Below are 22,831 nucleotides of genomic sequence, written 5' to 3' on the forward strand. Positions count from 1 at the left end.
GCGCATCACACTACATTCAGTCACAGTTACCCGTTCACACACACATTCATACAGTAATGGCAGAGGAGCCGCCTGCACATCAGGATCTAACTCATTCACACACATTTACACGCCGATGGTCTTCGAGGGAAATTTGGGGTTCAGTATCTTGCCGAAGGACACTTCAGCATGTAGACTGGAGGAACCAGGATTCAAACCACCAAAGGAGAACATAGTCAACCTAGACTATTTGGGGGCAAGAGCTGCCAGAGCCAATGTCCACGTGCCACACGCACTGACAATAAACGTAATGTAATAGGTGAGAGGAGAAACCCTGACAATTATCACTTACATCACAGCTCAAGACTGAGGAAAAAGTTCCATACAATTATGGAAAATGTGCATAGCCTCATGCTATATATATTGGTGTGATAATATTTCACCAGTCAAAGTCAATACATCTAAATAGACCTTCATTTGTTTAGTATATGTTGACAGGTAGGGTTTCTGGCCTCGTAATGAGTCACGAGCTACTAAGAAAACTGTGGGGTGACGGGAAAAGAAGTGTGCATACCTCCCTCCTGATGCCTTGGTTTTGTTCCGTCTTCAGGAAGTTGAGCAGCACATCCAGAAGGGAGGGGTACTTGCGGTAGGGCTCCACCACATAACCTGTGCTAGCCACCTGCTGGCCAAGTGTCCACAGCGCCACCTGGTGGAAAGTCAGAAGCAGAATCTCTTTGAACAATGCCACGAACAGTTAGAATGTATTTATGTATTATTATTGTATAATATTAATGTAATATTGTCCATATTATTCTGTATTAACAGGTGTACAATACAATTATTTTCAGTCCTTTAATGATAAGGCATTGGTTACTACTTTTGAATGGCTACTCCAGGTTTCAGCTCCTGGCCGACAGGAAACACCAGGGGTGTGTTCCAGAAAGCAGGCTCAACCAACTCTGAACCTAACCCTGAACTCTAAGTTGACCAACTCTGAGATGGGCAACTCTGAGTTTTCGGTTCCAGAACAGCTGTTCTGAATTAGTTCAATCAACTCTGAGTATGTAAACTCTGAGTTACAAGCGTGCCGGCTGACTCTACAAAGCAATCATTATATATCTGCGATATGAAATGTTTAAAATGTAAGTCAGAGAATATTGTTTAGATATGTGGGCGGTAGGAAGAACGGTAATGTTCTACTACCATGGTAACTGACCTTAAGATTAAGTTCACTCTTTCTGAAATGGAAAACTCAGCGTAACCCTCTTTTCAGGGTTAGCAAACTCTGAGCTTTCTGGAATACAGCCCAGAAGCACGAAGCTCTCAAAATGTTTTTTTGAGTGACTTTAAATGTTCCCAGAAATGACATCCTGTTATGTTTACTGGAGTAGACGTGTATTTACTGTCCCCAATAAATAAATATTTTTCAGAACTTGGCGGAGAAATGAGAAAGAAAAAGATTAGAAGCAGATGAGAAGACACCATTTTTTTTACCTGTCGTTTGGCCAACGAGGAGGAGTCCTGCAGCATGTCCATGATGATTGGAAAAAGCTCGTCCATCCACTTCCTCATCTCCAGGCCACTCACCTGACACGGGAGAACCAATCAAAACCACCCTGGCTAAGTCACTAAGATCTTCTAAAATATTAGAGTCGATTTATTTATTTTTACATTTCAATGACTAGTGATATAAGTCAACAGTTTCAATCTGACAGCATCTAACCATAGTCCTTATGTGTAGAATTGTGATGTTATAAAAAGCATTTGTTTAATTATTCTGATAGCAAACTTTAGGTTCTTTTGCCAATTTGTTGCTTTCACATATCGGCTCTAATCTGAGTTGCATTCGTTTGGGCAGAGAGGCTGCTTTGCTGCAACAAAGTTGCCAAAATCTGAAAATGTCTTATTCTACACATAGTGACTTGTATTTTCTCTTTTTTTCTTTTTTTTACAAAGCATGCAAGTTGACACAACATTAAATGCCTCTAATCTGTATTTCCTACATTTTCTTGTGCCTTCCTGCGCTGGTTCCTGAGCAGCTGGGCGTCTGTCTCTTCCTGCACTAAATCAACCATGAACTCTTGGTCTACCTGAGCATCTCCTGCACTCAGTCTGAACTGCAGAGTCTGCCTGCCTTTAACTGTTCTTTCCTGACTCCTCTGTGCAGACCATCGAACCACCTGGACAGGGCGGATGCAAGGCACAGGTCCATTTGTGGGGCTCAGCCCTGAACTTTCCACCTTAAAAAAGGTCACGCTCAGCTGCATTAAAACTGTTTCATTGAAAGACAACGTGAACAGGCCAAACAATTCTGCTCAGATTTAGTGGGTTTCAAGCAGCAGCAGCAGCAGCAGCTATAGAGTCAATATGACACAAGCTCTCGGTCTTACCTGGGCCAACTCGCCGATGGTCGCAAGGACACTAATGACCACTCCAGGGTTGGGGTCTGGGTCTTTCAGCTTGAGGATGAGGGCCTGCAAATGTAAAAGGTTATTGGTTTACTCACTAATTTCACAAATTATTCTTTCTCATCAAAACCAAAGCCTGTTTATGTCTATACACCTTCAAAATGAGAACTTGCAGACTTGTACCTTGAGGATGGGCTCCATATATGGCCGTATGAGGCGAGGGGCATTGGAGACTAGATGACCAAGCATACGAGCACTCTGCTCTTTGTTCCTGCCGACACCACTGTGCTCCAACTCAGTCAAGATCTGCAACACAATTCAAAAACAGAGTCAAGTATATGTTCTTCTGTCTGGAATAGATCTTAAAAGTTAATGCATAGTGTGCATACGTGTGTCTTAAAAATAAGCCTTCACTAGGTCTTACAGAGGAATACTTGCCATGTATAATACCACAGCCTTTGCTGCCATCTACAGGTGTCCGATGGAAACAACAGACAAGCAATTTTTTTTCCCCCAGAAGAACACATACTGTATTTCTGTACATATAAATGTGAAAGTTATTAACAAATCTTAAAATTTTACTTAATTTAAAAAATGTTGGAGTTTAGCATATTTTAATTATTCAGATGGCATACATTTTAAGGTTTTTTTTTTTCCTCATGCCATGTTGGGACGTCACCATGCCCACATGGACTGGACAGACTCACCAATGAAAATGCATCACTTCTACTACAGCTAATGAACATGTTGTGGTGTTGACATTTGTGGGCTATTGAGGAGGATTGTTTTATTGTTTTCAGATTAAAGCCAAACATGCATCCTACCTGGATGAGCATCTTGCGTAGGAAGGGCATGACGAAGGCAGGGTTCATGCTGCTGAGGCGTCCGATTGTGCAGATGGCCAGCTCCCTGATCTCAAACACCTCATCATTCAGTGCAACAAACAGTGCCTGCAAGTTCTCAGCCTGGGCGAGGTGAGCATCGAAACGCTCATCAAGAGATGCCAGCACACAGTATCGAATGTCTGGATCTGCAGCAGAACAGGGGCAAGTAAAGGTCAGACATTTTGACTCCACTATCAACCTTATTACCTTCATCACCACAGGTCATTACAGCTGTTAACAGATGGCACAAAAACAACATTTCTTATAATCTATGCTAATGCTTGCAACATTCAGTGCTCATCCCTTTCAGAGACATTGCCAATGTCAAAATAAAACAATGCTCAATAAATCCACTTGGTACCACTACCCCGTTCTTCCCCTAGTTGTATCCTTTCATGCGTTACCTGGGTCAGTGATGCCAACAACTAACAGCTTGCTGAGCACATCTGCAACAACCTGCACGGCCGTCTGGCTGACAACGTGGCCACTGATCAGGTGGATGGAGGGTGTGAGGAGGCGTGAGCAGGTCCGAGCAGCCTCCATCCGGATTTCCTTGTGTTCACTGTTCAGGAAGTGATCAGCACAGTGGCGCACAAACTGGGTGAGGGAGTGTCCTGGCGAAAGAACAAAGAGTTAATATAATCCCTGAGATATGGCATTACAACTAACTTTTAGACAGCTGTAGTTCACGGCAAGTGAGGGGAGTAATGCAGATAACCATGAAGCATGTCAGGTGTACTTTTGAATACATGTATAAAGCTTCATGCTCAATTGGAGTGGGCTTACACAACTGAACTCTCAAGTCCAGATGCTCAACAACTTTTATTTAAAAGAAGAGTTGCAAATAATTGCATAGTTGGGCAGTGTGACCATTACAGTCTATTTTTGCACCAAAAGACAAACCCAATCCGCCCTCCAATACAGGATGATAACATAAGGCTGAGAAGTAATTATTTCACTGCTGCTGTATGCTTCAGTACCTCAACCTCCATGAGTCCAGTCCAGAAAACAGCTGGATTTACTACAGATTCATATTTCTCCCTTATAGTGGGACATTTTGTGTCCCGGGAGCAGAAGGACACTATCCCAGGAAATGTACATGTCTTTACTTCAACTTCAGTCAAAATACATTGGGCAACGCTAAATGCAACAGGGAGAAATATGCATAAACCTATGGGTTTCAAACTTGACAACTTTAGTTTATTATTTGGTGATATGAATTAATATTAAGGTAAAAGATTTCCATTTATGCGAGTGTACATTAGAATGAGTTGTGGTGTATTATGTATGTTCGCTGACACTCGGCTGGATTGTTGAGTGCCGGTGGACAGCGCGGGTCAACCTGGTGACTCCGTCTCTGTGTGCCACTCTGGTAGCAAAGACTGGCTGATGTGAAGGAGGTGGCGTGTGTTTATGAAGAAAAATGCACAACCTTGACAGAGGGGGAAAAAAAAGCTTGTGAAATAATCACTGAAGTTATGCTCCTCGTGCATAAATATGCACAGCGTCTCTCAGCAGTCTGTTTGGTAGCAGACAGCAGCTCTGCTCTCTGCTATGATCACATTTTAAAGAGCACAACATCATTCACATTCAGTTCACACAGCTGCACCGCATTCCTTCAGCCTTTTTGGTTGATGCCTAGAAGGTAACTAATTATTGCCCCGTTATTATAATGTCACAGGAAACAGGAAATCGTTTGGATGTGTATTCCCGGGAATCCCGTTTCCTGGGTTTAAACCCGAGGACATACTCATCAACACCCTCACTGCAGCCATTTCTGCAGTTCACAGCCTAAGTGCTCCGCCCCCTTTTGTAGCTCCATAAATGATGGTTTATGCCTTTAATTTAAAACATTTTTTCCCAACTTCACTGAATGTGCAGTGACTAGGAACTGAGGAATCAACTCCATCAGCATATTTTCATGTTTTATGATTTCTTAAGGGCTGTAATTCCCACATTTAAAATTATATTTTTTCCTCCACTGACAGAAACAAATTTAAGGTCATGGAGTTTGGTGCATTAGAACAGAAATGGGGGTCTGCATGTGTTTTACAATCTGTGGACTTTCCCTCCCTGTGTTTCTTAAGAAATAATCATACATGTTAAGTATAATAATCCTGCTTGAAATTGTGACTTTTGCAAGGTCCTTGCCTTCAAACTCAAAGCTTCCCAGTGTGCGGAGCGCCAGTGTGATGCTGCCTACATCACTGGCCTCGGGGATGTTGGTGAGGCTTGGCGACGCCAGCTGGTGAGCCAGGCCTTTTGGCATGCCGGGATGACGCAGTGGCTTGTGCATCAGCACCAGGGAGAGCATCTTCAGCAGGCCGTCCTGGATGTCTTTCTTCAACTGGGGGATTTGACGGCTCAGGTCATACAGCACTGCTGTCAGCGCAGGACTGGATTAACAGGACAAAATGGACATACAACCCAATATGATCATCGGAATCATCTTTGGATGAGGACAAAAGAAATGTGTTTATCAACAACTTTCAACATAAGCCCACAAGCCATATAAGTCAGATTCTGCATTTGTATAAACCCAGCCAATAAACACAATCAAGCCTTGTTAGTTCAACAATTCAGCATAGTGGAAAAACAATAGTGTCCTACCTGAGGCCCACAGCCAGCATCGGCTCCAGCAGCTCCTTGATGTCCGGTTGGATGCTGGGACCCATGGCTCTGGAAAGCATGCTGATACAGGTGAACACTGTGGCGTCCACCTGCATGGTCTTCTGCCTCCTGCACACATGGAAGCCAGAGAGTGAAAAAGATGTACCCGTGGAAAGTCTCCTTTCCTTTCAGTAGACAGTACAACAAAATTACTTTGAAACCAATCTACCACAAAGAATTAAACTAGCCATTTGGGATTGTGGAAGGTCTAATCCAATACAGCAACGCCAAAAACTAGAATGCTTCTTAAAACATGTGAAGCAACAATAAGATTAGAGCTCAGTGTGAAAAAGTGAGTAAAAACTGTAGACGATAAGTATTAAAGTACAGCAAATGACAAATCAAATATCGGAGTATAAAGAATTATAGTTTAGAATATACAGAAACTGTCAGAGGCATCATGTCGTGTATTTAATGACTGACTTGTGTGCAAAGTCCTTCGGTGGCAGAGCAGCCTTGATGATCTCAAGGATCTTTGTGAGGTATGGCTGGATTTCTGCCCTGACGGCCACTACCAGCAGCCCCAGAGCCTGGAACGCTGCCGTCCTCTCCTTCTCCTTCTTCAGACAGGCCAGCAGATAGCCCATAGTGTCTGACAGGTATTGGTCTGCACAGTGGATGGAACAACCACAATCAATGCAAATGGTTAATACAGACACATGGCTAAGTATAGGTTGCAACACATATCTCAACTATCGAGGAGAAATTAGCCATTAATGACAGGAAAACAAACCAAAAAGACCAGATATACCATACTAGAAATAATGCATGGCTGCATGTTACTGTATTAAAGATGGATTCAACTGGAACTGGAGGGTGACTAGTCTCACCTGTAAAGGTATGTGGCTGAAAGGCAGCCAGGCGGGGAAGAAGGTTGAGGATGGTCATCAGGATCAGAGGGTTTTTACTGGTCTTGTATTTCAGGACCCACCGACACACCTGGACAAAGCACAAAATACAAAGCTTGTGTCAACTATGTTTTCTCTGGTACTCAAACCAGCACGTGCCTCGTGTTGTTGACCTTATACATAAACATGTTAAATCCCTACATGAGCCTAGGAGTGGACACCATAACAGGGAAGCTTTATAATATGATGCATTACAAGATAACAACACCATACACTATGGTCTAAAACACACTATACTTCTATAAAGACAAAACAAAAACTGAACATTAAACTTCTAGAGAGCATTATTAACTGTGGGAATGCCCTTCAACCAAAACTAACTCATCCTAACTCATCGTTTTGGAGTGAGGTGGAGAAAGGCTGGGGCAGAGTGGGAGACAGATTATGCATGCTTGTTATCATTTAGATGACACATACATACAATCTTGTAAAATTAAATGCATACTTAAACACTGTTCTATCAGAGGCGTTAACACTAAGATAATCTTCTCATTTTCTTTTGGGGGTCATAAAAGTCATCCAGGCAGTATCGCAATATTATGTTCTGTGATACTGTATCTATTCTCAAAAACACTGTTTTTAATTAATAGTTTACATCAACAGTAGACAACAAGGTGCCCCTTAGTGCCTAAGTGGGGAGCCAATGAGCCAGCAAACACGTTCTAAAAACAGCAAGTCACAGGTAGAGTGGTTCAAGGCAGCACCTTTTTAAAAAGTCTTTACAATGGGAGACCCAGCAGTAAGATGAGAGTCTATACTGTGCTGAGTGCTGCACGTTTTCAGCTCTTGAACCAAACGATCGCACTCGCCGAGATGATTGGTTGCACATAAAATCTCATGAACCCACATAGACCAGCGGGTTCGTGCTCTCTCCCTACGTGCTTCAGGCTCCCCTTCATCCACAGCAAGTACTCTGCCTCTACCAACATCCAGGCACAACGTTGACCTTTGACCAGAGAAAAATGAAGAACATCTGAAACGATTGCATAACTCTCTAGAGCTGGCTGATGCTCCGCTATGATTGGCCCGTCTGTACTGGAGTGGTTGGATATAGTGAAGGGTCAACTGTCAGATCAAGCAATTACCAAAACAACCGTTTCATTCTGGGAAAAGTCAGACCTGTACTATAAAATCTACCTGGTCGAATCGTTCCTCCATCAGCTCCCGGCAGTATCGACTCTCCACCAGCGAGCTCTTGGCAGGTGCCGGCGTAGCTCCGAAGCCTAAGAAGCCCTGAGGCGTGTTGTAGCCCAGCAGGCCCAGGAGGGCGTTTGACTGCTGTGGTTGCACCGACTGGAAACTAGTGAAGGGGGTGATGTGTCGGGGCTTCGTTCCAAATCCCATCAGCTCCTTGCAGTACTTATCATGGACCAGCTGCTGCTGCGTGATCTCCTCCATCTCCTCACGCATACGCTGTCAAAAAGATATGATTTTGAGAGGGAGGAAAACGGAGTGGATTTGAGAATGTTTCCCCTGTGAATTCAGCCCTCACCTCTCCCTCCATGCTGCTGATGCGAACCAGCTCATTCAGGATCAGAAGAACACCGTGGACTCTGTCATCACGATTCATTCCTTTCTCTTTGGCCAAAGTCTCATCGAAGCCTTTCTCTGCCTCCTCAAACGTTTGCTGTTACAAAAAAGACAAACACTGATGTTGGCTATTTCAAGGACATACATTTTGGTTCTGGAAAATACATGTAAGAAATATACGTCTTTTGGAACAAATATGTGATTTGTCACAATACAGTGGAATGTCTTACTTTGTACCACTGTGGTTTCTGCATTTCCTTAGTCTCCCTCTGTGTGGTGAGGATGAGACTGGCCCTGAGTGCAGAAACAGCCCCCTCTCGGATGGCCTGCTTGGGGTCCCATACTGCATAAAAGATGTTGTCAAAGAATGGCTGTACTTGCTGAAAGAAGAAGGTGGGTGCACTCACAGCCAGCTCCCTCAACACCAACACCTGAAAAACACAGACAATTATTTTATGGCTGGTTGTTAGTTGCCTTTCTTGGGTGTAATTATTTTAATTGTAAATATACAAATGCCAATAGTTTGCTTTGAGACATCACTCAGCAGTTATTAACTCATTCCACAACTCTAAAATTAGAGCTCCACTGTATAGAAAATGCTGTTGTATCATCAACTTAAACCTGACAATCTGGCTGTAAAACAGGACAGCACCTAAACTCCACTAACTGAGAAACCATCAGTCCACCCTGTTTTTTGACAACAAACTGAACAATCAAGTTTTCAATTTCAATCAGTTTCAATCAAACATTATTTGAAAATTCCAAACTGTACAGGTTAAAAAGAGTTAATAGCAGAATTCTTGCCAATTATGTTGGTGTCCTGAAACGTATGTATGCTCCCTGCTGATGTCTGTACATTCAGCATGAATAACTGTCCACAAAAAAAAACATCAACAATCATTTTCCTTCAGGTGGCTAGATGCTGACTCATTGTTGTATCATCTGCAAACTAACTTCTGCATGTTGTACAAATTACCAAAGCTAGAAAACCCTTCGCAAAAATGTATTTGATTTGATCAGTGTTTCTATTTTAGCATTACTTCCCAATGCTTAGGGTTTACATAACAGAGAATAAATGCAAATAAGACAAACAAAACCGTTGTGCAAGTGTGTCACAGACACTTTTAATAATCACTCACATCTACTTTTCAACAACTGACCAGCTCAAGCACATCCACATCTTCTTATTTGATGTTTGTAAGCAGAGACAGCAGTTCATTTTAGGCTCACTGTGAAACTGTTTGTATTTTATTTAAGTTAATTGCTAACATGAAATAAGCGGTTAACATTGTATTCTGAACAGCAATGAAAGCTAGTCCAGCCACGGATGTGCCTAGTGCTGCTAGTGTGACAATATTGGGTCAAACTATCCTTTGCCCTCATCTCCACCACACCTCACCAAGAAGTGGTGGTATTTACACAATAAACAACACACATCACTTACTGCTGCATGGCGTCTGCCTTCATTTCTGTCTGCTCCCAACCATTCCAGGGCCCGCTTCACTTCAAACTCCACATACTCCGCAGTAAAGGTGTCCCCTGCCATAGACAGGTGGCCCATGGCTTTAGAGGCCATCTCCATCACCACAGGGTCGCTGGAGGGCAGCAGGTTGCGCAAGTAATTGGCAAAGCGGCTGATCCTGGTGGCATTGCCTCCCTCGACTCCAATCAGGCTCACTGGAACAAATGATTGAGTGACAGTAATATACTGTTTAACACACAGACTGTGTACTGTTATACACCTCTTCACATGACATACATCCAGGACAGTAACGTATCTCAAACAGATTCCATGAGACCTTATGTAAATCAAAAGATACATTTTAAGAAGTAAATTTGAAATGTCAATGTTTACGGCTTACCAATGGCAAGAATCCCTCCTTTTTTCTCATTCACATCAGAGCTGGAAACCAGCTCAAATATGTGGTGGTTCAACTCATCATAGAATGTAGTGGCTTCATCTTGGCTTAACTGTGGAAGGCAAAATACATGTAAATAAAAATAAAATAAAAATAATATAAAATTAAATTAAAAAAAAACTAAATTGGTGACTGCAACTTGTACAAAGAAAATAAAACGTGTCTCAAAAGTCTTCATATCAACTCCTGAGACAGCTGATCACTCTACAGCTCTTGTGGGCAACAACACTCATTCAGTAAACAGGAATGATATCCTTGTGGCAGGTTTCTCTTACGTCCATGTTTGCTTGTGCCTTTACCTCTCTGAGCTCTGTAGTCACATAGTGCTGCAGATCTTTGGCAGACTTTGCTCTGGTGTCTTCATTTCGACTCTTCAGCCCACTGACAAACTGCTGCAGCACAGTGGCTGTGCCCGACATGATCACCATTTGGATGGCCTAACTGTTAAAGGGAAAAGCACAGCAACAAAGAATAACAATAACGAATATAAAGACCATACTTAGAAAGAAAGTATATCTGTCTAGAGTTGTTGACACGGGACAATGTTGTTGTGAGTTGACGTTACAGCTAGCTAACGTGTCTGGTTAGCTTGTGAAACCAGTTGTCAACCTTGCTAATAAGCAACATACAAAACATTACACCACGCGGATACAAATATGATTTCCTGTACAACACTAGTAGAAAACTGTCCGTCCAAGTGGTATAACGTTAGGTCAGGCACAAGCTAATTCAGAGCCTCCTTGACTGTATCATGCTGGGTTTGTTTAGCTAACGTTAGCTATTGTTAACGTGAGCTGTCTATTGGAGCAAAGTGTTAGCAAGATAGTAAAGTTGCTTTGTAGTACTTACGTGTTGTTGTTTTTTTACGCCGGCCACTTAACTGCTATCCGACTGTTGCAGAATATCTCTCATTGTACGACTATGTGGCCAGCTATGTGACTGTGTTAGCTAGCTGTGGTATAGCTATGTAGCGTTGGACAGTCTCCAGTAGGGTACGTGCAGCCGCGTTCACAAGAGTCGTGTTGCGTTCAGAAGCCTGCGCAGAGCTGGACGCATAGAATTCCTTCAGTACAGTTTGGAAACATTTGTTGTACTACATTCCAGAGAAGGAGCAACGCATATTTCATAAGAGAAATAATGCACGTTTTACTCGCCTAATCTGTATTAAATATATAGTAACTCATAAAACCACCTGAAAGTGTCTAATGTAAGTGTCCCTTTCCCAACAGCCATACGTGCCATATTATGAAATACACGTGTTAATTATTAATATTAATAGCATTAACACGCTTTTAGCTGCACTCAATTAGCTGCACTCCATACAGATGTTCCACTGGCTTTCTGAAACACTTGTAATGCAACAGAGCCATTATTATCTTGATTTCTTCTTTCACTGAACAGAGACAATTTTATGAGCTAAAAATGGAGATATATCTATATATCTATCTAAGTGTCTGTCTGTCTGTCTGTCTGTCTGTCTGTCTAGCTATCTACAGTTAATTTAATTCCATTCAATTTGTTTTTGGTATGCACAATTAAAGCACATTATCTACGATGTACAATATATATGGTGGTCATATGAGAAATCACTCACCTTCTAAGATAAAGTTTGGTTTGTTCTGTGATTGTCACCCATATAAAAAGTCCTTAAAAGGAAAATAACATGGCAATATAAGAAACCTGCAATGTCCAATGGCAGCTTGGTTACCAAAAACCATACAGATATTTGCAGCCACATAGTTCATTAACTTGAATCTGTTGAGTGTAATGACCCCCAAAAAAGATCTAAAAGATGAGAATGAATTTAAACTATTATGTGCATACCTGTCAACATTCGTTGTATGTAATGACAACATGAATAATCAAAAGCAAAGTGTTTGAGTACCTCAAGCATGCCAGATGTGTACATTCTAAATTACATCGAGTTTTTGCAAAATACATGAATCAAGATAAACTGGCATTAATTGAGTTAATGGTAATTGTGTATATAAGCTTCTGTACAGCTGATTTATATACCGGTACTTGTGTTTTTTCATTTCTAGCCTCAGGGGGGAGACATTGTTCAGGTAAACGTCCAGCTTTGGTGACTGAGAGGAGCGTCGTGGATGAATCTCTTTACCACAGTGCAACACACCAATTAGACCTCCAGCCGCTTCATTTTCAGATGTAGGAAATTGGATCCTAAATGTCAAATACATTTTCGTCATCAAAATTAACCATAATTGCCATCTTCTTTAATAATCCTTCCTTAGTTAGGTCAACAGTATGATAGAAGTTTCCTCCTCATTTTGCTGGCACATTTAGTGACCCAGGTATACCAACGGTTTCCAGCCTGCGGGTCTGGGGAACATGAGTGGTCCTTAAGGAGGTCCCATGCAAAAGGGGGCGTAGTTTCATTTCAAGATCAAATATAAGCTGTTATGGTTTGACAACTGATTTTCTATATTGTTGCCACATATAAGTGCATGCTTTTTGTTTGGAAGAGCCATCTTTCAAGCTACTTCACGATGTGAAAGAGTGACACTATAGCTTGACTTTTTAATAGACTTTTTAAATAGTATTTCATTGGACTCAGCTGCAGCTACTAGACTCCTAACAGTCCGACAAACGGGGAGAAGTGAGTGCCTCTATTTGAAATGCCTCAAACTACTTTCAGGCAAAAAAAAGGAAAAAAAGCAATCAACGTGATCATCAGAGCAAAAACGCACCATTAGTCATTTTTGCACTGCATCATCAAAGTATCACTGAATGCATGAGCTAACAATAATTTCAATGTCCAGGAGGTGACGTTGTTACTGTGACCATGTCAAAAGTGTTCTTTTTCTTTAATGCTGAATTAAACTCAGATGTGTTCACAGTTAATGATCAGAGCAGCACTTGTATTTCAGTCTGATGATGAACTCAAACTGAATAAAAGATTCCATAGACCACCGCTTCATATGAAGGATAATAACATGCATGAGCATCTGGGTTTGAAGTAGTCGTGTAATAACTGACTTTTGATTTCTATTTATATAGTGCTGGAAGCAGTTGCTGCTCTTAGTAAATGAATAGTAGTGAATTCTCCTTGACACATAAATAATTTACTGTGACATAAATGTGTTCATAAAATTATAATGCTCTTCAGCTTATATTCTGTTGACCCGTGTATTCTAGTATGAATAACATATTCATAGTCTTAAAATACATTATAATCAAAAGCTTTCTCCTATGATTTCACATTAATGGGTGTCCTTTTGCTTTTGGATGAATTTGAAAATGTATGAATTAATTGATTGTAGCATTTAAGAGTACAGCATACTTGACAAGGCGGATGAAGTTTTGGGGGTTTGGTTGAGTGCACGTATTGTATGCTGCTTTGGATGAAAGCATCAGCTAAATTCATGTAATGTATTTGTCAGGCAAACAGAGAATACTGGACCCAGAGACAGAGACAAATAGGCAGAATCAAAACCTGGTCTAGATTCTTGGTCAAGGCAACAAGAATCACACAGGGAAGGAACCGCTGGATCTCTCACACTGCAGCAAAGGCACAGATCTGGCAGGGAAGGAGGGGGAAACACACAGCAAGTACATGTGCGGGGAGGGGGGGGGGGGGGCATGAAACAATTGGACGCAGGTGAAACACATTAGGGCTGGGCAGACAATCACACAGGTGGGAAACTTGACCAGACATGGGGATCTAGAACAAGACGAGACAAGGGTTAACAAAATAAAACAGGTAGTGGACAGAAATAGAGGGTGTGCACAAAAACACAAACTTCGCCTTAAAGATGGAGCATGACGGTTATGTAATGCAATGGTTGCCTTGTATGATGTCATGAATCTACTGGTTTTGAGTACTTGGAGTCACAATTCCCATGACATTGGACACCATATGGATATCTTGAATGACAGCTGGAATAGTAACGATAAGAAGCTAATGAATACGCCTGGCAGCAAGCAAAAAGGTTGTGATGAGGAAGTGGCTAAAATCAGAGCCAGCCACCATTTATGAATGGATAGAAATACTTGAAATGAAATATACTATGACAATGCTTTCATCTGGACCAAGTGGACTGACCACATCAAACCCATATGATCAGACTTAATTGGACATACTCATTGAAGGTCACTCAACTATACCCCCTGTTTTTCTATTATTATCTTGTTTGGTTGTATTTGTCTGTTTGTTATTCACTACCATTACCCATCTGTAATATGCAAGGTAAAACTTCCCATGTTTATGTATTCAAGCTGTTAAACATGAAAATCTGTGGAAAGTGCTAGACGGTGAAATAACCATCCAATGCAATGCTTTTTGCAAATTGCTTTCCAAAAAAAATAAATTAATAATAATAATAATCTACTGTTTTTATAATTGCTTATTTAATGTGTGTCAGTTGGTAAATTAACATGTCAAGTTACATAAAGTTAATCAAACCCCAATCAGGTTGACAGTGTGCATGAGTGTGTGTTTGTGTATGTGTGTAAATGTGTTTAATGTTTGTGTGTGATGTGGTTTTGCAGAGGGAGGAGAAGCTGTTAGAGCGTCTGGCAGCCTTACAGCTCTTTACATGGAGAAAATGAGAAGGTGAGGGAGCGAGAGGCTGGGAAATGAAATGTAACTACGCTAGGAAGCAGTGCAGATCCTAACTTTTACACCCAAGGGCCCCTCTGTCTCGGAGGCCTAGCTGAGCCAGACATATTTCACTGATGAGACATTGATTCACTCAATCAGCAACACGTCTTTTAGACATGTGCTTTCACTGGAGAGTGTCTGTGTGTGTGTGTGTGTGTGTGTGTGTGTGTGTGTGTGTGTGTGTGTGTGTGTGTGTGTGTGTGTGTGTGTGTGACAAAGAGAGAGAGGAAGGGGAAGAAAGAGAGGAGGGTGCTGTAGGGAGATGAAACACACATGCAGTCACTTAACTTCAACACACACATAAAACCACTCGAGTACCACAAATGCATGTGCACTCACAGCCACAAAGGGCTCTTGTCCTAACAGGCAGCCAGCCTCCTCTGCTAAGTGACAGACAGGATGTTGTGGGAGCACTTTCATCAGTCTGAGGCTTTGATTCCTCCGCCGTCGCTCCTGTTTATTTTCTGCTATTCCTCCTCACTCAGCCGCGCTTTTGAAATATTTCCCCTATGATAGAGCCTGTCATCCCAGCTCGAGTGAAGGAGGAGAGAGTGAAAGGTGGAGAAAAAAAAAAGGGAGCTTACTCCTGCACTCGCGCCTCCACCCACCTTAGTCCTCCGCCGTCCATCCATCCGTTAATCCTTATCACCTTCTCCCTTCCCTCCCTCTGTCACGCACATCATGATTTACCCTCCATCACGCCATGTTCTTTCCCTTTCCCTATTCCGTTCCTCCACAGGCTCGCAGGGATCGTTTTTAAGCAGGAGGGCTTTGGTATGAGTCACAGATTCCTGGGTAAGGATTCATAAGGTAACATCTGCTTCTAGATGCTGGGGGCGGCTCTCATCCCCTACCTGGCCACAGCCCAGCACTATACAGGCCTTAATGTGTCTACCCACCTGCACAGGCAACACGCCTTCGGATGTGTGCAGCATGCAATCCAAATCCCATAGTCCAGTAAGACGACTGGAAGGAACAGATAGCAGTGAGGTGATAGTAGTCCTACCATTTTGGATTGTCTACTATTTATGTGTCTTAACTATACCTGAAAGTCACATGTCTTGTTCCGATTGTTTATTTTACTCTTAATTTTGAAGAATATTCAATGAGTACTAATAGTTGGGCTAGTAACTTTGGGGAAAAAGCATAGTTATAGTTAAAAATAATATTACTTTTCACTGCGTCAGTCATACTGGAGATAATTAATAAGCTAAGTGCAGCTGGCTTAATGTAAGCTTAAACTGCAACACATAGTTGAATAGAATATTTGCACTTTCTTTACATTTTCAAGCTTTTGACTGACTCTCAGCTTCAATAAGCAAATCTTTTGGGTCTTTTTCCTCCTGTCATTCATGACATAGTTCAGATTATATTTTTGAACAGTCAAGTGGGGAAAAAATAAACTACATTGAGAATATATTTCCCACCAAACTACAGTGTTTATAAAATTGTAGCTTTGGTTTTAGCAGTTACCTCTAAATAAAATCCAATCATTCAGCTAATCAGTGATGGAACCACACACACTAGGATGTTGCATATGTAACATGGTAAAAAAAAAAAAGCTATTAGATTCATACTATGTCATTCCTCCCGTTCTGTAAAAGTTGCATGAATGCCGCATAAAGCCCAACCAGAACACAATAGCTGTGTTAGCATGGTAGTCAAAAGAAAATGGTATGGGGACAGGGCGGGCTGGTAATGTCTGGTGGAGAATCTGGCAGACGAGAAGACAAGGCGGTTCAAAAATAGAGATCTCAGGCAGGCACAGACAGAACAAGCAGATTTGGCCGCAGTTGAGAGCAGGACTAAGTTGAAATTCAGGAGAGTTGAGATGAGTGGAAGCAGCTTCAGGTGTGTAGGTTGACTGGTAGGGAAGGAAGTAGGTCAACCACAACCAGGCAGGACACACACACACACACACAGAATAGGGATAGGACAAATTGAGGACGCACAACAGACTCTAACATCGATATGTTTTTGATAGATACAGGTAGGTCCAAAGTTAATGGCTGCAGTAAAATTAATTGAATGAATCAGCACAGCTGAAAATGTGGCACGGAGACAATGAAGAGTGCAATTAGCTAATGCAACCGGACAGCCGTTTTTGGGCCGAACCAAGTCTGCAGTAGAGAACGCCATGATGATGCTGCACTTTCTTGTCACAGTGCTGAGTTTGTCTTCTGGCACAGTGCTCAGCTCCCTGACTTAGGAAGGGCAGCCCCACACACACACTCTCTCTCCCTCACACACACACACACACACACACACACACACACTCTCTCTCTCACACACACACACACACACACACACACACACACACACACACACACACACACACGCACACACACACACAGAGTCAGCCTATTGATTGCACTTCCTCCCCTTGGTGAGACGTATAGATCAAACACTACAGTGCAGGGAAACCTAAGGCCAGCTTATGGAAATGAGGATTCTCTCTGACACCGACTGTACATCAAAAAGTCCTTAATCAGGGAACATAACAATGAACTCTGGTTTAAAATGGCATCAGTGTTTCCGTGGAGATATTACTCATCATTTTAACTATCCACCATCCGACAATAATCCTGTTGTTGTGAGACTCAATATGCTAAACAGAGACCTGACATTGCGCTTTAATGGTGAATTAAAATAGTCAATTCCACATCATCATATTGTATCTCATTAGCTAACAACCCAGATAGCCAACAGCTACAGAATACAAAATCAGCTCCACGGCCACTAAATCACCTGCAGTCGGACAGGTTCTGATCCTGCCAATTATCTGCAGTGGCGTGGTGGCCGGCGTTCGCAGTGGACTCATTTGCTAATGGACTCCGGCGAGCGCCTGCCAAAGAGTCAAGCTGAGGAATGAATGAATGGTATGCATTAGATAAAATGGCCTTCTGTAAATTGTGTCCACTCGGCATAAACGGGCAGGAGCGGGAGCAGATGGATGGAGACGCCTCGTAACCAACTAATAGTAATGGAAGCTGGCTCGCTATCTGCTGTCAATATGGCCAGTAAACAGTTCACAGCTGGTTTTAAGCATAATGATTTAAAGGAAACTCCTTCGCGAACGCTTTGTAACCTTAATTTCGGGGGTAGTTGGAACATTCTGTGTGACCTTGATGCTTCTTTTATCTTTTTATGTGCTTGTGTGGCAACATTAAATCCTCACGAGGCAATGCTGTCACCATGTGTGGCATGAGGAAGTGAGGGGACGTTTATCCGGCTCCCTATCTGTAATGAAGCACAGTCTACATGGCGTTCCTCACTGACACGCTGTTATCTTGTCTCCACTCAACCTTATCTGTGGCAATCCGTTCAGATAAGACAGATACTGATGATGGTGGAAAGGCTGGTGTTTTTTATTAGAATACAGAGAGAAATTGCATATTTGGGTATAGGAGACAGAGAGAAAAAAGGGGGGGCCGGCACGAGTTCACCACAATTCACCCAGAACTTTTCCTTGGTACCAACAAGAAATGCTTCAGGTCTGCTCAAACTTTCTGACTAAAAGAGAAAGCCAAAGTGGGGGGAAAAAAAGAAGTGGGAGAGGCTCCACAGGGCATTGAACTATCTGACATTCCAGTTAAATGCACAGGGATAAAACCAGGTGTGAAACCACCTCTCCTGTTTAGACTTGACGCCACAATGCAGAGGACCATCTGGCACACTGTCAGACAGCTAAACACAGTTGGTTTGCTGCAGCTCTTCTACCTCTACTGTTTGTTTAGGGAAAGTGGTGCAGCAGGAATTTAATGTGTGGTACTACAAAAAAAAAACACCCTATTTCCCCCAAAATGTCCCATCTAGCTACTCTGTAAGCACACAGTATAGAGAAGGGCTATTTGACAAAAAAATTATATATTTTGTGGCTTTATCTCCCGCGAGATAGACGTCTGTCAAACTAGCTCAGCACTAGTTGCATCAAAGCCTCGTGTACATCCTAAATATCAGAACTAAACACGTCTGAAATGAATCAGTCCAGCAAACAATGTGCAATGCCTGAAACAATCTACTGCTGCAAATGACACAGTACCTTGTTTGTGAAACCAATCAACTGTCGAGTTTCTAATAACTCCAAAATAGTTTTGAAATGTGCAGAAACACAAAATTGAAAAAGCAATTTTCTTATGCAAATGCAGTGAGCTGCTCGAGGCATTGTGTATATGGAAGTTCAACAAGGACCTGATGGAATTCCCACAGTTACTCAGACATATAAGCAAACGTAAATGACTGCTCTTGTGGCAACAATAGAAAAAAGACTAAAGTAAAAGCATCTGATAATGGTCTCTTTCCGCAAGATGAAAAGTCATTCAGATTGTCTCGCTGCTCTGTTTCATAAAACAGAGGAAGGCTTCAGTTCTGAAACGTATATCTACGTTTCCCCCCCTGCTCCTCTTTGTGTAGAACATCCACATACTCTGTGTATGATGCCTGACAGGGAACATGTGTTCAGCCAGTGTTTAACCATTCATGTCAGACTTGTTGGTTTTAGGAAAAACTTCCTCCATCACTGATGTTCAACCTTGGTCTTGGTCTGAAACTGTAGTCCACACATTACTGGCATGTATTGCATGTTCAAGCAGGACATCACACTCTCAACTATTTACTGGGGATTTCACTTTGCTTTCCTGTCATCCAATGGTCATCCTCGCTATATATATTTAGACAATACCGTACATGTTTCATCTCTCTGCTCTTGGATGGGGCGCCCCAGACCACCCGCACCACCACGCCTGTCCATGGCTCCCTTAGGGATCCTCAATTGGCTGCTACTGATTGGGTTCTACTCCTATAAATCAATTCATTTTATGATTTTCCATTATTGTTCACTTTGGTGTCTGTTTGAAATTAAACTTCACATTGTGTCAAAGATCTCTTTTTCCTTTTCTTTGATAAGAGGTTATTGCAGGTGTGTTTTTTGGTTTCTTTGCCGCTTGGAAGAACTTTCATCAGAGTTCATCAGTGAGCAGCAGGCTCGATGACCATTGTGTTCAACCTGGACATTTTACTGGAGGAGTCTTGGGGCCTCCAGAGGTCCTTTAGAGGGCGACTGTTCCATAACGCATTTAATTGATTTATTCTTGGCAAGTAATGCATACAAGAATGAAGCAATGCTTGTTTCCTTTCAGTGAAGTAAACATCACTTTCCCTTAAAATCAAACTGAAACTGCATTTCAGGAGTATCTAGCTTCCGTAGGGTGATGTATTTCTGAGTGAAACAGGATGGGCAGACAGGACGTAACGTTTGGAGGACTTTGATTTGATTATTCAAACATTTGCTCACAATCTTCTCTACCTCTGCATAGATCTATAGTTGCAGCTTGATTAATGGATGTAAGCATGCGTCATATTTTGTTCTTCCTTGAAAACAAAATATTGGATTTGTATATTAAAATATTGTTTCAGCATATATTGTTAAATAGGTGCACAGTTTTCACAATAGTGTGTTGTAAAAGGGTTAAAGGGGATTTTTCATTGCAGCTTGACCTTAAAATGATGTCTTCCTGCTATCTAGGCTCATGACAATGTAAATATATGTGGTTTTATGGTTTGTTAGTTCACAGACTTTGATATAAAACACATGCAAAGGTATCTCTGCATGGAGTAAGGGAGGATGCTCAGATCCATCCAAAGGGTATGTTCAGGTCCAAATGCAGACATGAAATATGATGCTCCACCCTTCAAATTATTCAGCATGTTGCTATGGAACGTAATATTATGAGGACTTTGTTTGTCTTTGACACACTGTGTTTTGGGAACAACCTGGTCCAGGGTGCAATTAGAAGTTCACTGATGCCTTTAATGTGTTGTCTTAATCTGGTGTTACTCACATAGAGATCTGTGTGTGGTTTCGTGCATGCATGCCAATAAACAAACAACAAACGCAGCCGCGATGTCTTGCATTTCACAAGGTTAGCACATTGCCAGGTGAGTTCATCCACAGCCAGGTCTGTCGCACCAGGAGACAGCAGAGAGAAGGCAGGAAACTGGACACCGCGTCTGAGGCAGATGGATGCCAGGCAGGCGAGGCTCGCTCCCCTGTTCTCATGCTGATACCTGATAAAGGGGACCGGCCCTGTCCTCTGGACAAACAGAAGAGCTACAGCAGCCTCGTCTGATAATGCTGGAATGTCCCAGCGTACGTGTGCTTTGTGTATCCGTGAGTTGCATGATGGGCAATGCGACGTGTGGGAGTGTGCCTGCACCTTATCTATAAGAGCAATGTAGAACACAACATGGGCAGTTGCTCTCTGGATACAGGATGTTGAAACAGAGTACACAATGATTTGCCAAGACGCCGAACCATGTTAGCAGGAGTGGTGCATTATTTATGTGGCACACATACGGTATCGCTTACACGACTCGAACACAAGCCCAAAGGTTGGGTTGGTTCTTCACATTGCACTGCACAGTGATTCTCTGACTGTGATATACACAGGGTTGCAGCAATGCAGCTGCTTCTCGGTGAAACGCAGCCCCTGGGCTTTGCATACAATTTGGCTGCTAATGTCACATCTCGGGTTACACCTCTTTTTTCCCTATGACACACGCCTGAATACAGTCAGCTCTTTCCAGCTGCGATGGGTTCCTCTGTGTAAGCAATCAACATAAGTATAACTTATCAAAATAGATTATAATATAAGACTCCATCTGGATCCATCACTGTCACAACTGTGTAAAGCACAGATTGACCACTGTGGGTTTTTTGAGGCCAAGATCAGCCAGACGCTGTTGAGAGCCAGAATTTCATGTTGATATTTGACATTTTTGCCAAATATTATTTAAAATAGACCAACTAGCTTGGCAGAGACTTTACAAAAAAAAGTCCAAGAAAAGTAATACCCTGTCTTTTGTCAGTACACCGTCTCCATGTCAGCCAGGGGTTTTCTCCATGTAAACCCCTCTGTGGGAATGTAGGTTTAGAGCCCCTGTTTATCTCCTGTAATTGCTTCTGGCTACACTGATTCACAAAAGAGCCCATGAAATGTCTTCTTTCAGTCAAATACTTGTTAAAGCTGGTTTACTCTCTGGGACTTTTGTGTTGAAATATTTGTGGGAGGAGGAGGACTGTCGGGTGATAACTGGAAGTGGGGAGGATTTGATAGTTCATGTGCTCTGGCAAGTTTCACCAGAGCACATGAAAGTTTTCAAGTTTGTCACAATATTTGTGGTTTGTGTCAACAACAAAAAGATTACTAATAATCTACAGTGGTGCTTGATGTTTGTCTCAAGAACATTTTTGTGATACTGAAAATGATCAAACTAAAAATGCCATCTGCCCATAACAAGGTTTTTCACACCACGTTTCACTTTTTTAAGGTTCATACACACTTTCACCAGAAGAATAAAACATGCTGAAGGAAAATCAGCTTCAGAAATTCAAACCAAATACCTAAACTCCTCACTAGTCAGTCAGAACTGAAGAAGCCTCTTGGATGAGTCAATGAGATGTTTCAGCTTCTGCATAATTTATTTGCTGCATTTGTTCTCTTTTTTTTTGGCCACTAGGGAGCAGTGGAACAAGCTATCCATTGACTTGCTATGGTGGAGTTAGTGAACAACTGTCTCATGCATATGGCAGTCATGTAACAGCATAATTATTAATTTGGAGTGGGTGCCTAGTGGTCACTTTAAGTCCTCTTATCGTCCACCCGGCAAATGGGCAACATGGCCAAACCCAATCTGAAGATCAGCACTTCATTTCAATGAAGTCCGAAACCACATTCAAGACCACGGAGATCAAATTCAAGCTGAGCCAAGAATTCAACAAGATGACCGCAGATGGCCGAAACACCTAGAACCATCATCATGTTTGAGATTGTTTTTCACTTATTTCCAAAAACTCCTGAGGGAAACGCCTGGTTCTTTTGCTGCTAACGGCTAGCTGCTAGCATCTAAC

The 22,831-nt window shown here is 42.1% G+C and overlaps 2 protein-coding genes across 3 annotated transcripts in view; one reads left to right on the forward strand and one right to left on the reverse strand.

Annotated features, from left to right (window-relative positions):
- The window catches only part of mtor (mechanistic target of rapamycin kinase), an 84,368-nt gene extending 73,080 nt beyond the window's left edge, over positions 1-11,288 (reverse strand). For both annotated transcript variants that reach the window (XM_084014793.1, XM_084014794.1), the window contains exons 1-17: positions 11,151-11,288; positions 10,601-10,742; positions 10,245-10,353; positions 9,827-10,059; positions 8,613-8,813; positions 8,345-8,479; positions 7,990-8,265; positions 6,775-6,883; positions 6,368-6,551; positions 5,885-6,013; positions 5,426-5,670; positions 3,679-3,888; positions 3,215-3,420; positions 2,574-2,696; positions 2,373-2,456; positions 1,477-1,569; positions 554-688 (exon numbers count right to left, since the gene is read on the reverse strand). In XM_084014793.1, coding sequence (XP_083870919.1) covers positions 554-688; positions 1,477-1,569; positions 2,373-2,456; positions 2,574-2,696; positions 3,215-3,420; positions 3,679-3,888; positions 5,426-5,670; positions 5,885-6,013; positions 6,368-6,551; positions 6,775-6,883; positions 7,990-8,265; positions 8,345-8,479; positions 8,613-8,813; positions 9,827-10,059; positions 10,245-10,353; positions 10,601-10,729 — 2,601 coding nt within the window. In that variant the 5' untranslated portion in view covers positions 10,730-10,742; positions 11,151-11,288. The remainder of the gene's footprint in view (positions 1-553; positions 689-1,476; positions 1,570-2,372; positions 2,457-2,573; positions 2,697-3,214; positions 3,421-3,678; positions 3,889-5,425; positions 5,671-5,884; positions 6,014-6,367; positions 6,552-6,774; positions 6,884-7,989; positions 8,266-8,344; positions 8,480-8,612; positions 8,814-9,826; positions 10,060-10,244; positions 10,354-10,600; positions 10,743-11,150) is intronic.
- The window catches only part of ptpn11b (protein tyrosine phosphatase non-receptor type 11b), a 306,181-nt gene that overhangs the window by 3,920 nt on the left and 279,430 nt on the right, over positions 1-22,831 (forward strand). The window lies entirely within an intron of this gene.

This window comes from Eutrigla gurnardus, assembly GCF_963514095.1.
Source record: "Eutrigla gurnardus genome assembly, chromosome: 8".
In the NCBI taxonomy this organism is placed as follows: Eukaryota; Metazoa; Chordata; class Actinopteri; order Perciformes; family Triglidae; genus Eutrigla; species Eutrigla gurnardus.